General features: G+C 36.7%; 1 protein-coding gene across 7 annotated transcripts in view; it reads right to left on the bottom strand.

Moving 5' to 3' along the window:
* The window catches only part of LOC127957756 (leucine-rich repeat and calponin homology domain-containing protein 2), a 61,026-nt gene extending 43,312 nt beyond the window's left edge, over window positions 1–17,714 (bottom strand). For 3 of the 7 annotated variants that reach the window (XM_052556413.1, XM_052556415.1, XM_052556414.1), the window contains exons 1-5: window positions 17,405–17,704; window positions 2,341–2,485; window positions 1,224–1,350; window positions 1,029–1,134; window positions 785–921 (exon numbers count right to left, since the gene is read on the bottom strand). In XM_052556413.1, coding sequence (XP_052412373.1) covers window positions 785–921; window positions 1,029–1,134; window positions 1,224–1,350; window positions 2,341–2,485; window positions 17,405–17,651 — 762 coding nt within the window. In that variant the 5' untranslated portion in view covers window positions 17,652–17,704. Of the gene's footprint in view, window positions 1–784; window positions 922–1,028; window positions 1,135–1,223; window positions 1,351–2,340; window positions 2,486–17,404 lie in introns of all 7 variants that reach the window. The other 4 variants (XM_052556419.1, XM_052556416.1, XM_052556417.1 and 1 more) reach the window with 4 other exon arrangements.
* Window positions 17,715–18,219: the final 505 nt, after the last annotated feature.

The following is an 18,219-nucleotide window of genomic DNA, read 5'->3' as shown; positions in this document are numbered from 1 at the left end:
ACACTGGAACAACTTGGACTAAGTGCATTGCTCAAGGGCACAGTGTGATGACTCAGTGATTGAGAACATAGCACCTAGGCAATGTGGTTTGGTGATTAGTTTTCAACAGAAAAATAAACAAAAATAATGGCAAATAGACATGACTACAAGGAGAAAATTAAGTAGTCCTGAGGATATTGTGATATTAAAAATACAGGGACATTCACTTTCAAGTAATCATTCTAGAATGATTGAGGTAGGTAACCTACATTTTGAAATTATATATATATATAAAGTTATATATATATGCAAAATGAGAAATATACACAAATAAAAAGAAATTTAAACAATAAATCATCAAGCTTTTTAGCAGGGTTTTTCTGCCACTTTGAAACCACAGCACATTATTCATTTAATTAAATCACAACCTTTGTGAATGATTAATCAAACTAAGCCATACTGTGATATTGATTTAAATTCATCTTACAAATAAATTATAAATTACAAAAACAGAAAGGGTAACACTGATATGTAATACTGTTTCCCAGCTTCAAAGACCACAGTTGTGTTTTTTTGTTTTTTTTTAAGGCTATAGGTAGAGGTTAGGCTATACTTGGCTCACATGGCACATTAGGTGAGAGAAAAAAAAACACTATCGTCATTGCTGCATGAACACGCCTGACACTCAGCCACTGGATGGCGCCAACCGAAAAAAAATAAACACCAGACAGTAACAAAGAATAATCTACAGCTTGAGCTCCATACATGTGAAGAGATAGACAGTAACAGATGAGTACAAACACACCTGGGCAGGAGGAGACTGCATGGGGTTGTTGTCAAGAACGATGTGCTGTAACTGCTTAAGTTTGCGATAAGATATGGGAATCTCAGTGATTTTATTACAGGAGAAATCCAACCTAATCAGTGGCAGATCGGACAACTCTGTGAGAAAAACACAGAGAAAGATATAATAAGAATTTATTTTCTAACTCATAATATTATTAGTAATATTATTAGTAGTTTTATGCTTTGTATGTATGTTTCTATACCATCTGGTAACACTTGTAGACAGTTTCTTCGTATGTTGAGTTCACGTAACGCAAGGAGTTTCCCCATTTGAGTAGGAAGCACCTGGATCTCATTACAGCTGATGTCCTGAACAGAGGAAACACACATAGTGTACATAAACAACAGAAACACACACATTATATACAACAATCACACATTTATTTCCAAACACTGACCAGTTCCATGAGGTCTTTGGCCTTTCCGATCTCCTCTGGAATAGACAAAAGTTTATTGTTGCTGACCACCAGCACTTTCAGAGGAAGATTGAAGAGAAACTTGGGCAGAACGGACAGCTGATTTCGACTGAAAACACAAGGATTGGTTTTAATAAATAACATTTCAACCTCTATCGCTTTCACTAATTACAGAACCCAAAAGAAAAACTGAAATCAATTTAACCTCTTACCTCCCATTCAAAGGTTTTGGATCTGTAACATTTTGAGAATCTTGTGTGATTTATGCTCACCAAGGCTGCATTTTATATTTATATTTGGTCAAAAATCTAAATAATGATCCTTCAGAAATCTAATTCTAAAGGCCCGTTCACACCAAGAACGATAACTATAAAGATAACTATAAAGATAACGATATTAGCGTCCACACCAGCGAACGATATTGTCTGTGTATTCTAAGCAGACGCGCGTCTGCTGCTTTAAATTCTCGAGCTCATTACAGCAGGATTGATTCTGATTGGTTGGCAATGTTTTTATCGTTCAACAGAAAAAAAAAATTGTTCTGAAAGTGATTCCAACGATATCGTTTCTCTGTGCCTTTGTCGTTATAGTTGTGGTGTGGACTCCGCTATTCTTTAATACTGAGAACGATTTTTAGAACTATATCTTTATCGTTATCTTTATAGTTATCGTGCTTGGTGTGAACTGGCCTTAATGCTGATTTGCTGTTCAAGAAACATTTCTTTCTGCAATCATTGCTTCAAACAGTTGTGCTGCTTAACATTTTTGTGGAAACTATGATCCATTTCTTTCAGGATTACTTGATTAATAGAAAGTTCCCCCCAAAAAACAGCTTTTATTTTAAATAGAAATCTTTTTTAATGTTATATAATGTATTTGTTGTCACAATTGTAACAATAGTGTATTCCTAACCAAATTCAATCAGGATTTACTGCTACTGCATTAGAAGTCGATTCAAGTGAATTTCTGTGGGTCTATGATATATTTATATACAGTTTCATTCAAAAGACACCACCATTTTTACTGATCCCAAGGTAGACTGACAAACAGATCAGTTATAGCGAGTTAACAGACCATGATATCATGGTGTGGGTGTTACCTGATGTTCAGGTAGGTGAGCATCTGTAGGTTGATAATGGCCTCTGGAACAACCTTTATGCAGTTGTGGTAGAGGTTTAATGATTCCAGCGGCGAAAACATACAAACTTCTGGAGGGACTTCACCAAAACAGTTTTTCGACAAGTCTGTACAGAAAAAAGATCATAAGTCAGGTCAACACACCCGATGAGATCAACACGACATTTTCCAATAGAAAGATATACAGAGACAGACTTATATTTATAACTAATAATGCATGCTAGTGTACCCCACATCCAAGCAAAAAGTTTGACACCCCTGTTACTCAGGAGGACTACTGTCTACAAGAGAATTAATAATTGATTTATTGAATAATTAACTGGTTGATTAGTCTGATCAACAGGAAGGGTTTCACCTTATCAGACATTGTCAAAGCAGAGGTGTGTAATACACACTCACACAGAACACAAGAGAGAAAGAGCGAATGAGGGAGAATTATTGATTTGTCAAGCAGTACATATAAATCAAACGCAGCGAGAGGAGCTCTGTCACTAACTTTGCTCATGTGATGTGACACCACAATAAAACAGCTGAGATTGACTACAGTGAAATCACATGAATATACACAGAATGTGACCCCAGCACTTTTAATAAAAACAATTGTCAATTAATAAATGTCAGTAAAATGTGCATATGTTGTGCTTTACATCAAGAAAATGTGTATTTAAATGCTACTACACAACAGTTAGTGAATCTGATACCTACAGCACTAGGAGGTTTATTTCTTTGTGTCACTGTACTTGACTATGTTTGCGGGTTTAAGACTGATTGTCAGTCTGGGGTTTTTCTAGTGGCTCTTTCTGCAGTCCTTATTATGCCAGTAGGTGGCATCAAGTGCCTTGAATTATTCTCAACTGATTAGTTCAAAAACCAATGTGTGTGACTCAGTGGTTGATCTTGCTTTGGCTTCACTTGGGACCATTGCAACTGTTAGAGAAATAGACTAAAATGTCAGCCCTCATCTTCAACAACCATCACAACAATCTCAAGCTTAAACCAAAATCACTCAGAATTACATCAAATTCAACCAATCAGATCAGAGTTATTACCATAGTGTTGCCATGGGAGCAGACATGTATGCAGATTGCAGAAGAAAAGTCATGTCAGCTTCCTCTATTATTCATATCGTCCTTGAAAAGACAAAGATTGTATGTGAGAGAAATATAAAAGACTGTAACTATATCAAAGAAAAATAGTAAGACAAACAGAAAGAGAATTATATAATTTTTAGACCTCTTGAGCACATTAGAGATCACATCTTTCATTAGCTTGAGGCCAGTTGCCAGCAAACAAGTTTTATCTTACACTTTACTCGAGTCTCAGCGAATAAGATTTGAGCAGAGAAAACACACACACACACACACACACACACACACACACACAGCTGACGTTGCCAACCAGAAGCTGTGCTGCTTGGCAACTATTACAGACTAAAGCAGTGTTGCCTGGCAACTGTTACCAACCCAAACTGTGCTGACTCCACCTCAGACATTCCCCCTGAACAACCTTCAGCTGGCGGATAAGAGAGCAGAGCACGCTCATGTTAGTTCAGCAGCCAGGCTTCAGTACTGCACATCAACAACAAGGTCATTGACTTTAGGAAAATTCTGTCAATTTGTGTCACAGCCTAAACTTAATTGACTTACTTCCTCTGGAACATTAAAATCCTTTTATGGGTTGATGTTTTATGTTCATACAATGGAAGTCAAAGGTCCAAAACTGTTTGGATACCAACATTCTGTAAATATCTTCTTTTGCGTTTCACAGAAGAATTGACACCATACAGGTCTGAAACAGCATAAGGGTACATTTCCGTTTTTGGATGAACTAGGTCTATCCCTTTTACACAAAGGCACACATTGGTCTGTTTCCGTGTGTGAGGACTTTAAAGTTTACAGCTATCTATAAATGTCTCTCAGATCCTGAGGACACAGACCCAGTCAACTGAACTGGAAAAGAGCTGAGCAAACTCATTACACACACACACAGTGAGAAAGAGACTGTATGAGGAAATAAGTGTGTTATTGCCATAGACAGACACACACACACAGTAACTGAGTGAAGAGAAATTGGAGCGAGACAGCATGACTGTAAGGAACTGTGTGTGTGTGTGTGTGTGTGTGTGTGTGTGTGTGTGTGTGTGTGTGTGTGTGTGTGTGTGTGCGTGCTGTGGACAGAGAGGGGAGGAGTGTGAGAGAGGAAGTGATAGAGGGATGAACTGATGGGAATTCCTTGAGACAGTGACATTTTTAATATCAACTCCGCATCTCCAGCAGGAGCTGTGTGTGTGTGTGTGTGTGTGTGTGTGTGTGTGTCTTTTGGCACAAAACAAGTGAAAGAGAGCTGACTGAAGGGAAATGATTCTCGTCTTTTTTTGCTGTTATCTCTGTATATAATATCAGATACTGATTTGATAGCTATCTGCTACGATCACTTTATTTGTTCGTCTTTCTCTCACCTTTCTTTTTGAGATCTACCTCCTTTATACTCAAACAATACTTAGACTGAGGCACAGCTGTTTCGCAGAAGGGACCAGACCCCCACCACACATGCGCACACACACACACACACACACATAAATGAGAAATCAATGTGCTTTTAATGCATGGACTTAAGGCCAGTTGAGAGGATCCTTAATGTCTTCATGAGAGGGTACGGCTCATGTTTCTGTCTCTCTCTCACACACACACATACACAGAGCAATGAATACGATAATAGGCTGTATCAGCATGTTTTATCTGTCTGTTTTATTATGCTCTTTAAAACAACAGATTCTTCAAAACATCCAGTGGAAACACATAAATGATAGTGAGGATATACAAACACATTAAAAAAAACAGATAAATGACATTCAATTCAGCAAGATCATAAATCTGCGATGTTGCTGTATAGAGCTGGTCAGGATGCTTAAACAATCGAGTAATGTTTAAATAGCAACATAGACTCACTTGAAATCCACCTACAAATGGTTTATTAAAAAGAAGTATCTGCGTATAAATAAGCTGTGAATGCAGAAAATCAAAGCAACTAACACCAAGATAACACCTGCTTAGAAATCCTCCTCCCACATACAGTAGTCTCAGCACGTTTACAGTGAAGTGTTCGTTTTAATTGACCCATCATCCTTCAATAACCATGGAAACCAGCAGTAGATACTCAGAGTGACAGGTTCATTTACATGAGTGGATCGGTTTGTTAACACATACGCACAACTTTAACACCATCCACATACTCACACTAACAGATGGCAAAATACAGATTCATCAAAATGTTGGTCCCATTCAAATGGTACATAAACAGCTGATTGCCTGATTCTTCTATATGTCCTTCCTTCTCACAAACATCTTATATTACACTACAGTTACTGTAATGTCTAAGAGGAGAACTGATCAATGAGATTTGGTCAAATTGACATCTTTGACTGACCAAAGTCATCTTGCTGGTAAGTGTTGTGATATCAGCACTGTACACCCCATACTTTTGACTAGCATCTAAAACACAATATATACTGGTAACCAGTAGTGCTGCTTGTCAGCAGGGTAGAGAACATTGAAATAAAAGAGGTTACAACAAATCATTCTCTGCATGGATTTCATTTTCCTTCTCTGGACTGGACTTCTTAAATCTCTCTGTCTGTATCTCTCTCTCTCTCGCTCTCTGTGTCTTCATCAGAACTCCTTTTAGTTGCTTTGAATGAACGTTATATAATAGTCAATCTATCCAATTATGTTCAAACTGAGGACAGAGAGTGTTTAAGGGAGAGAGAGAGAGAGTGAAAAGATTCTCAAATGAAGGAAATCAACTGAAAGCATCTCACTCTATAAATGTTTTAAACCAAGGACTTTACAGAGATGTCACATGATGCTGTATTTCCCTTAAGACACATACAATATACTTTTGTTTATTCATTTTTTAACCCACAAAAATCATTTACACAGATTTAGTAATTTTACATCCGGTATGAAGGTCAACTTAAAATTCATCACTAGTTACAAATTTACTATATCTTATTAACAAAAAAAAAAGAGGCATTTTTATTTACCGTTTTGTTGTTTCTGGTCATCAGTGAAACACTGGGGCCCTTTAGAATAAGGACAAGACTGTCTGGGCCTAAATGTGGATTTAAACTAATAAACTAATAAACTAACTAAAGCCGTGACTGGTGGAGTAAATGATAATGAGGGACATCTAGGGGTGGGAAATATGAGCTAAAATTCACGTTTGTTTACACTGTCCAGGCGATATCAATATTATATTGCAATATGAAAAGAAAAAAAATGACAGGCACAATATTTTGACCTTATATATCTAGTAAGGGATTGGACTTAATGTTTTATTGTGTCATTGTTTTTCTCAAAAAGTGCAAACGTGCAACATGAGGTAGGCCCAGGGCCGTGCACAGACCTTTTGAGGGGCATGTGCTGAAACTGAAAAAGGGCACCCCCCTCCCTTTTTTTATATCAAGATTATTTAGTAAGCCTGCATAACAGGAAGAAATGGTCACATCTTCATGACAAATTCATTAACACAAAATAATAGTCTCAAAAGCTTTAGATTTATTCACGATTAATAACAACCATAATAATAATATTAGATAATTAGATAATATAGATAAACAGGGTTTTAAGGGCTTCTTTAAACCTAATTACAACAGCTCTTGTGTACTCCCTCTTTTTTTAAATTGCATTTATAGCGAAAAAAAAATACTTGACTCATACATAAACATGTTAAACAAATAATACAAATTAGCTTATAACACCAAACAGAAACCAAAATCTTTTTTTATTGAACTTTATGCAGTTTTTTATGAACTTTGCAAAGAAAAAAAAATATATATATATATATTCTCTTTTTTAGCTATTCTGTTTGGTTTTATAAGCTAATTTGTATTATTTGGTTTACATGATTATGAATGACATTGAGAAGAGGGGAAGGTGAGCAATGAGTCAAGTATTTTTGACAAACTTTTTTGAAATATAATTTAATTATTTCCAACTCAATTCCAGATTATAAGAAACTATAGCCATACCGTAACTATAACATATCCAACATGTATCCGCCTACCATGTTTTACTACATTTTATACATGTGAGGACGAGCGGAGAGTATACCAAAACATGATTAGCTTAAATGTTAATAAATTAAGTGTATCAGCAATCATAAATCAAAGAAGAAATTTCTTAGAAATATATTTTATAAATGTTATCTAGGTGACGAGGATCACTCGTCGCTGTGTAAGTTCCAGTACGAAACAGCGCGGGGGCGCACCTGTTATGATTTCCCGATGGTAAAAACAATTTATATGTTGTTGTATTACTTATCAATATATAGTTTTTGACCAGCGAATGTGTGCAAATGTGAATTTTTTTTTGTCCGTCATTAAAACGGCGACGGTGCCTGCCGCTGCCGGCATCACATTACACTTTAATCTACAGGTTACAAACTAGTTTTTGTAGCTATATAGACGGAGCGCTCGGTTTTTCCTGTTGTAAAATGCATTTGGCCAAAATCGCATTTTATAAAAGATTAAATGCTACTGTATGCACAGGCCATTTAAGTGTTGGCTATGTATTGGCTATGACTAGATGGCAAATGCTAGCCCCCTCTCTCAGGCGACACCCCACACGTCTCAGTCAGTCAGTCAGACATCAAATAAATAAAATATGAGCCTTTATAGACATAGTGTTTAGTAGTACTTATTCAAACAACAAGATATTTATTTACCCTTCGCAAAACTTTGTTCAGCTCAGCTGTTGTCTACAGTGCGGCTGCTGTGGAACTTCAGTTGATTCAATGAATATAGAGGGGGCGGAGTTATCAGCGTACAGACAGCTTGAGGATCGAATAAGATTTACACAAGCTCGTTTTAAGAACTTTCATTTGCTAAATATTTGTAAAACAGACAGACAGATGTAAAGGGTGACCAATAGCATTGATAAATTTTTTTAAAAAAACACCACCAAAAAAAGGGCACTTCGGAGTGTAAGGGCAAAAAGGGCATGTGCTCTGCACAGGTTGAGCCCTACCTGTGCACGTGCCTGGGTAGGCCTGTATGAATTAAATTAAATTTGGCCAGTGTTTCCTAAAGGTTTTTTTTCCAGGCCCCCACTTTTCATTAAAATAGGCAACCCCTTTCTCTCTCTCTCTCTCTCTCTCTCTCTCTCTCTCTCTCTCTCATATGCTCAAAGTAAAAAAAAAAAATTAAATACAGTTAACACTGCAATATTATAAAATATTGTCAATTTGAATGATCTATTTGAATGTTTAACATACAGGCTACTGTATTCCTGTGATCAAAGCTGGATTTTCAGCATCATTACTCCAGTCTTCAGTGTCACATGATCCTTCAGAAATTATTCTAATATGCTGATTTGCTGCTCAGTAACCATTTCTTATTATTATCAATGTCGAAAACATTTGTGCTGCTTAATACTTTTGAGGAAACTATTTTTTCATGATTCTCTTATGAATATTTGAAATTGTTCTCTGTGTCAGAGCGCTGGAGTTCATCAGAAGTAGAACGGGGCATCAGTTTACTGTCATCGATTTGTCGTGTCAGGATGCATTGCGCCCAAGTGGCAACCTCCCGCTCTCTCTCATGAAGCCAACAAGGAAGTGACTAAAACTGCAATTCATCGACTGGCCACTTGATGCTGGCTCCAAAAGCGAGTCAATCCCATAGACTCCCCATGTTAAAATGCCCAACTTTACAGCAGAAAGATAATGTTTACAACCTGGTACAAACATTTATTTTGGTCTAAATATATTATCCAAGAGTGACTTAAAACGCTTGGACAGAGCATTTTGATTGGACAACATTTCTTGGTCCTACACCTTCCACAGTATATATAAATTCAGATAAATACATTTAGATCACTTAACTTAATGACTGCTATTGGGATGTGAAGAGACTTGTAACCAGCATAACAACAAAAAAATTCTGAACCTATTGCACCTTTAACATGTTGCGTTAAATTATTTACTTATCAGGCAAGTGGCTGCATGATAAGCTGGAAAATTATTCAGTGTAGTCTATCACCTCTGCAGAGGTTTCTTTTGCTAAATAAACTTCTGACTGTAAACTCAGTCCCTAAACTCATCCCTCAGTTTGGGAACCACTGGAGTAGGTTATTTGCGCACTATAAATTTGATCTATTACGATGCTCTGTGTGTTTGATTACTAATGCCTGTGTAGTATGGCACTGCACACAGAGGACAAAAACGTTCAGCCTCGACCCTTTATCATCATTTGTGTTAAAATTTGCTTTTATTTAACTACAAACTTTGTCATCAATATGCCAGGAGACTTTCTCATAAACCAAAATGAAAGTAGTGTGGAGAAAAGGACGAAAAAAATGGGAAGGCTCGTCTCGGTTCACGTTTATATCATGACATATTACCAAGATGGTAAACATAAAGAGGAGCTTGAGAGGTACACGCAATATTTTATATATATATATATATATATATATATATATATATATATATATATATATATATATATATATATATATATATATATATATATATATATATATATATATATATATTTTATACACTATATACTACTAGATTAATTTCACACAGAAGAAAAAGTGAGTGAAAATTAGTGTATTGAGCACTGCTCCACTTTGTCTGATACTACGAATGTACTGAAAAAGGAAAATCAGATCTAACTATTCACATCTGAATCTCAATTGCTATAAAATAAATAAAGATTTTTTATAAGTGGTCATGAGTCATGACAAAAAACGAGGTGTACGCTGATTGGCCAGCTATCCAGTGCATTGTGATTGTCTGAATGCCTCAAGCATGTGATAGAAATGTTACGTCCCTTGCCATTCTGTGATGCCTACTGAGAAAGGCTCAGAAAACTCATGACTTAGATGTGTACTCTCCAGTCATAGCAGCAAATCACCACTCCAGATTAATGCATATAGCCTACTTCACTTTTCTTGACATTGGTTCAACTTTGCTTTTAAACCCGAAAGAACAAAATTGCTCCAAAAATAAATAGAAAATAGCCACTTTCCCCAAGATAATAGGCATAATGAGTGCTATTGATGTTTTCACTGATGTGAAACCTGTTCATACATGTTAACATCTCAGAAAATGACTGATTTCATAATGCTTTCTTTGGAAATGTCAGTTTTATTTGGATTATGCTTTCAAAACAGTTGATACTGGTTCCAATCCAATGACATCGGCCAATTCCTGAGAAGCCTTAATGGACACCCACCTTAAAAACAGCCTCTTTCTGATCACATTCAGAACAAGATCAGAATGAGGGTTAAAAATAATAATTTTTCCTAATTATTTTTTGTGTGTGTGTGTGTGTGTGTGTGTGTGTGTATAAGAAAACTTTATTAACATTATAGAGATATTAGAACATTATATTAACATTATATTAAAACATATTTAAAAGAAAATGTCATGTCATGTCCTGTCATGACCCCTTTAAATAAATTCTTTGTTTATAATGAGGATGACATTTTAAGCAATGAAACTTTCAGGATGTTTTCAAGGTACAAAGAGCTCTTAAGGCAAATTTGATTTCTCATGTCATGACCCCTTTAACATTATAAAAAGCTCAGGCCTCAAGCTCAGAATGATTGTTTAATTAATCTAGCAGACTTCAGAAAATGAGAAGAGCTGACTCATACTTCATCAGTTTCACTTCAGTTTAAACCCTGAATTAGCCTAATGTTAGTTTCTAAATTAGTTAAGTTTATAAATGTAATTCTCATGTCAAATGTTTGACTGCACCATCACTCTTTATTGATCTTGTCTGTTAGTTTATCAACATTTGAATCCATATGTAAAGCTTTTTTCTCTCAGTGCTGCAAAACAGTGATGCTCTAAACAAACTACAAAGACCATGATGCTCAGCACCAGGGTTTGAAGTTGATACCCTACAGATGGGACCAGCATGTCAGATCATGTGTAATTACCTCAGTCTCTGGAGTGTGCTCGGTCTGTGTGTGTGTGTGTGTGCTCATCTGTGAAGGGCAGAGAGGTCTCCTGCCTACAGCTGAGGCCTGCATGCCTGTCACAAAATCTCAAGACTAGAGCGTGCATCACAGGAAGACACACGAGGAGCTCAAACAACACCAGCAAAATGAAGTCAAGTAGTTCATCTCAAAATAATGCTTATAGAAGTGCCTACAGAGCCAGTACTATCACTTGCCTATGAACACTGTTTTCAGTAATTCTTCTGATTTAAATGTCACAATGTTGACATTATCTACTTGGATAATCTGAACTACTGAGAGGGGGAAAAAAGTTAATTAGATTTGCAGATTAGATTTATTTAGATTTCTTTCAGTGTACACAGCCATCAAATGTAATAAAATCTTTTTTTTTTTTTTACAAAAACAATTCATCAACAAAAGTAATTCATTCAGGCACAATGACAAGTGATTTAAAAATATTATGAATGTAGTTCCTGGAAACACTTTCCGTCTGTTTCGCATCAAATAAACCACATTGACCTGTGTTTGCAAAACTTAACCTGTTGTGGACATTATCTAAGTAATCTCAAAATACTCACTGTGCAACGAAATTTCATGAGTCATAGTCATCATCGTCCTGAACTTTCGGACCTTTACGTGTTTCTGGCCATTCAACAGCTGAGATGGTTTCTTGAAAATAAACCACTCTTTTTCTTGTTGCTTTTAAGAGATACTGATCTAAAAAGGACGTACAGTGTTCCTACTTACCCTAAAGAGAGAAATTAATGAAACATTCGGTTACACTGCCACAAGTATAAAAAGCCCTGGAACTTCCTGTTACTTTGTACATAAATATATAGCCTTTGTGACATAACGTATTTGATTTAGCAGTCAACACTTCTGTAAGGTTTACAGCATCGCTAAACCTTCTTTCCTATTTGAAACACATAAATACAGTAGACCTTAGGAAGGGTAGTGCTATGATTAATCTTTGACAGCAATGAAAATGAGGATGTGGAATAGAAACAGTGTTTAATGGACTGTACTGATGAAACATCTTTCCAAAAATAAAAAGACTGTAAGCCTATCACAGCAGTTTTCATCTGTGTTAAATTCAATATGGCGTCTAAATAGACTAAAGTCTATTCTTGGATTCAATCACAACAACATTTTTAACTTTTTAAATTTTTCCAACCCTACATTATACTGATATTTAATTTGATATTGCTATGTATCAAAAACCTGCTGTTTTGTTATTTTTGCTATTTTACCTTTATATGTCAGCTGCACAGTTTAACTTAGCATCCCTTATTTCTACATTCTAAATCCAGAAATGTGAAAATGATTCAACTTTAATCTTATGACCACTTCTTCAAAAGCACTATGATGTCATGAGCCCAAGGGTTCTGTCTAGAGACAGAGAGGATTCTGTGTCTGTCAATAGAGCAACAAGACATTAAATGTACTTGACATATGACAGCATCTAAAGTAATGCAACACCAAAATTAAAATTCAGTCATCAATAAAGTCCTTCTGTGGAACTCAAAAGAAGAAATTTGGAGAAATGCCTCTGTGTTTTATGTCTATGGAATGGAACTCGAACCTTCTTCAAAAAATCTAAATCTGAAATGCATACTGGTGTGGGACAACATGAGGGCTGGAACAGTTAAGGACAACTTTCTCTCACTGGTATATAGTTATATAGTTAACTTAGTAAATTAGCCTACTAAAACTAAAACAAATGAAAGCAATAGGAATATTAAAGGAAATTACAAAAGCACATAACAAAATTTACTAAAACAACTATATAAAAAATGAATTAAAAATATTTATAAATACTATAATAGGATATAAATAGGCTAATACTACAATTACTAACTCTTACACAGAATAAGATACAGTCAAATATCAATATATTGCTAATCTTTTTTTTTTTACAAGATTGGATTAGGGCTGAAACGATTCCTCGAGTTACTCGAGTTATTCGATTACAAAAATTCCTCGAGGCAAAAACTCTGCCTCGAAGCCTCGTTAAATTCCTATGACGCGCACTATACGCGCGGCGCAGGGATTTGATTGTGTCACACGGACCGTTTATTCACACGGACCTTTTGAATTTAGTTGGGGCGATGGCGGAGAATAGATCTATAAATAAACGGCAGAAATGGTCTAAAGTGTGGGATCATTACACACTTAATAAAGAAGAGAACAAGGTGCAGTGTCTCTACTGCAAAATAGAGCTGGCATACCACAACAGCACATCTTCCATGATTCAGCATCTGAACAGAAGACATCCACTCTATGCTGTTTCACCAAGCATCGCTGAAACAAGGTAAATTAACGTAGTCTAAGCCTATTGATGTTCGCTGATTTTAATCCCATACTGCATTTGTAGCGATGTCGTGATGCGGTTTGACTAGATAGGATGTTTAACTTTGATGACGTTTTAAAGTAGTAAATGTAACTATCACGTTCAATTGCAAGAGAGTATAGCCTAAAAAAGAACCCCTTCACACACACACAAACACACGCACGCACGCACACGTACATTTTGATGTTTGTTTTGAGATTACAGCAAATTATTTATAATTGTTTATAATTGTTTTATTTACATAATTTTTTTATACATTTTATACATTGTGTACCTGTTTGGCTTGATATTTTATATTCATTTTTTGTTCTCAGGTTAACTAAACTAAATTTGCAGAAGGTGCAATCCTTTTTTTGTAATGTTGTGTATTAAGAAGACAAAAAACTAAGTTTATATTCATATTAGTTTTACAATACATGTTATACATGTTACAGTAAGTTCACTTAACTGTACATTGTTCTATAATTGTTGGCAATGCCAACTTGGCACTTAACTTTTGGAGCCAAACTTTTGGACTTGGAAATAAATACCTCTGTTGAGAAATAAAAGCCAAATGCTTGTTCATTTTACAGCCACATCATTTTTGTTATGCATTATTTGTTTTGTTTGTTCAAAAACACACACAAATCGTTTTATCCGATTACTCGATTAATCGATCGATTAAGTGCTAGATTAATCGATTACAAAAAGAATCGATAGCTGCAGCCCTAGATTGGATTAGTACTTAGTTCATATTTTAATTCATAAAATGTCCTAAATAGGTTTAACTAATGAAGAAGCAGGTAATACAAATAAGTCTAAACACTGAAACTATATATATATCACAATACACACACTATTGGTCAATATTGTAAACTGCATAAGAGGAACTACAACAGATCAAATTACAATGTACTGAATTGGGACACGTGTATCATATTGGGAGGTAGCAGCTGATATCCAGTCCTGAAATAAATAATTAAATAAATATATTAGGGCTGTCAAAATTGCTCAAAAATAACGTTCAAATATTCCCTCTAAAAATTAGACTAATATTCGAACTATTCGAACATCTGGTTGCGCATGTTGTCAATGACTTGCATTACATCAATAACAGGCCAAAATAATACAAATAGACATAACCACTTGTACAGATAGTCTATTCAAGTTTAAACTTATCTGACAACGTATTACCTACACAAAAACAAGGAAATCAACTAATGTCCAAGACTGCAGACCTCACGCTCTCTCACCCTCACGTTCTCTGCGCATAACGGTTTAAATTAACAAACAAATTTTTGTGCAAGCAATTTAAGGTCGCGACTGTTGTCCCAAATATAGCAGGCTTCATTCAAGTGATTGAAAAAAATATTATTAATATTAATTGAAATTTTACAGCATATAGAACTGACATTGAATGCTCCGAGCGAGCTGTGCTGTGGAAAACATGGAACTTTTCCTTGACATGAAACAATAAATAATCAAATCTCGGATCCATTGCTTGACAGAACTCCCCGAAGCGTGCCCCATCCGGAATACTGATCGGTCTCATGTCCTTACAAATGAACAAAATTATTTTATCCGTTATGGCCTCTTGTCGTGTTGCAGACAAAGAGCTTGCAGCGGGCGATGCAAAGTAACGTTAAGTGTTAAGACGTGACACGTCCACACATTATGCAAGTTTTTGAGATTTGACCTCATGTTGCTAGACTTGCTGACATCTTCCATGAAGACGTGTCAATTTTCAGCAGTGATGCTGTGCCAGACAGTGCGACTAATATATATATATATATATATATATATATATATATATATATATATATATATATATATATATATATATACACACACACACACACACACACACACACACACACACATACATAGACAGTTTACAGAAATGGAGACCAGTTTATCAAAGAAGACCCATTATGATGACAATGCTAGTATACACAACAAACCGCGCTGACTCTTGTTATTAACACGCATAATAAACAATAAAAACATAGAAAAATGGTGGGGGAAAAGAAAGCAAGAAAGACAAGACAAAGAGAGGAAGTTGTTAAACTTTGTCACAGTTTTAGATTTGGGGGTGTCTTTATACCCCAGTGTTGAGTTTGTGGCCAAACACAGCCAATAATAGCAAGGACTGCCAAGTGGGTCACTTGAGCCATGGGAACAGACCCACGCCACACACATGCTATCTATACTCAAGCCTAGTCAGACTGTCAAACACACACAAAATCTAACACGCACACAAGAAATCTCATTCTCACAAATGTGCACACAGATTGCAAGTTGAGGGATCTCTTCTCTTAATGGAGAAACACAGTCATGCATCTCCAGTTGAATCAGCAACAAAGTCACTTCCTCTTAACGGCGACAGTCTGGTGAACAGTCAACTAGTTCCTCTTTCATATACATACACATGCACACAAACAAAAGAGAAAATACAAGCAGCCTTATACTATCAACAAATGCCATCTGTATGCCAACGACCCTGACAGAAACTGCGATACCAGTGAACGTCCAGCGTTATCTACAACAACCACAGGCTTCTTTCAGTGAACAAGCCGTCTGAGAGAATCTTGATATAAACAATGAAGCCTTCATACAGCTAAATAGTTGTAAGACATAGCTAAAATATTCACAAAAAAGCCTATTCACTAGTGTAACTCAATACAGTTGAATGGGAGTGTAGGTAAGGTGTGCATGAATGAATGGATTAGTGTCCCTCCTCCCACTGTCTGCTTCACATCTGAATGGCAAGACTACCATAACGGACCACAGATACTTCCGAAAGAGATGCAGCCATTTCATTTCTAACCACAGCACCGAAAAGCATCCACTTTATGCTACAGTATTCATAATAGTGCAGCTCACTTGTGCAAACTGTGATTTGCCAGGCCAAATATTATTTAGACAAACACTAGCTTTTAATACCATTACACATATCTAAATTGCAATACTAAATATTATATTTATATTAGTAAAATGCGTGTTTGTATTAAATCCAGGGCTGCTTGCAAATTGACATCTACTGAGAGGGTGAAGAAAAGGCGCGTGACAGACCAAAGGCAGCATCTTTTGTCTGGCACTACAGCCTCTATCTGCATTCATCGTCCGTTTAAAACTGCTTGCACCATCGTTTAACACCCTATCCACTAAATAAACTGTTCCCGTGATGATAAATTAAACGGCTATGTCAAATATACAAAGGGAGCGTTCTAGTTTCGTCGCGCGCTCGTAGTATAGACACGGTGCAATGTGGTTTCTACGGGTTTGCATGTTAAAACCTGCTGAATTACTGGAGCAAAGGTTATGAAGATTGTCTCCTGTCGTTTCAGCTGGAGTGCTCTCTTCAGTTTTGTTCATATAAGAAATATGATTTGGGAAAGTGAGATGTGAAACCAAAACAACCAGGGATGCCAGTTCCTTTTAGACTGTATTTCTAATGGCAACTATATTTGGGTTTGTCACACCAGCTGGACACGATAAACACAAGAGATAAAGCGCGATACTAACGGTTTTCCTCATACATGCACCATGTGCACTGTCCATTGTAACCAACACACAAACACCGATTGACACACCAAGCAAATGCACCAAAAGGGCACCCACTCCCTTCGCTTTATGGGTCTTTTTGTTGTCCTCACAAACCAGGAAACGCGAGAAGCGGGTCAGTGGAGCACGCAGGGAGATTAGCCAACATCTGTGGGACCCACCTGCTTGTGTAGTATCGGTCAGATCGTAGTTGAGCCCCGGATAGTCGCGCAGTTTTCTTCCGCTGATATTGAGCATCCCGGAGCAGACGGCATCTTCCAGCGCTCGTTCCAGACTGCGGGCGGTGTGCAGCGGGTGTAGCTGCTGCTGCTGCATCACGCCTGGGTTCCAGTGCGCGACATTAAGATAATGCTGGCCCTGGAGAGCCGTCGCAGGTCCAACAGCTCCCTGACTCGCCGCCATTTTCATAAGTGAAATTATTCTTACAAATAATAATAGGGGGCTGCCTGGCGTGCCGCGCATGCGCAGACGACGCAGACGGAGGCAGGGAGGGGAAGGGCTACTATTGGAAAGGGGCGGGGATTGGCTCAACGCTAAGTACGGCAGGTATCTTGTAAAGTTAAACCAAGAGAATTCCTTTATGTTTTGCCTTTTATTTTAATATAGGTAAACCACTATATTTTTATTTGTCATAGGGAATTTTTATGTGAAGAGCGAAGAATGGATAGCGATTTTAAACACTTTAAAAATCTATTGAAAGTCATACTTGAGGCGTTTTTTATTTTTTATTTTTATTTTAAGATGGTTGTTGAGTGATACAGGTTAGAAAGAAGGTTTCATGACTTTCCTTTTAGGGCGTGTCTTTTCTTCTTTCATGTGGCGCCCGCCCGGGTTTTCAGTAGTGGTTGGTGTGGCACAGAAAAACGGGCCATGTGCCCTGAGCTCAGTGGCGAACCCTGGGGGATGAATGGGGAAAAATTAACATTTACATTTTATCCAAAGCAGCTTACAAATGAGGACAATGGAAGCAATCAAC

The sequence above is a fragment of the Carassius gibelio genome, chromosome B5 (genome assembly GCF_023724105.1).
Source record: "Carassius gibelio isolate Cgi1373 ecotype wild population from Czech Republic chromosome B5, carGib1.2-hapl.c, whole genome shotgun sequence".
NCBI lineage: Eukaryota > Metazoa > Chordata > Actinopteri > Cypriniformes > Cyprinidae > Carassius > Carassius gibelio.
Note: the sequence above shows the minus strand (reverse complement) of the source record. Positions and strands in the feature narration are given on the sequence as shown.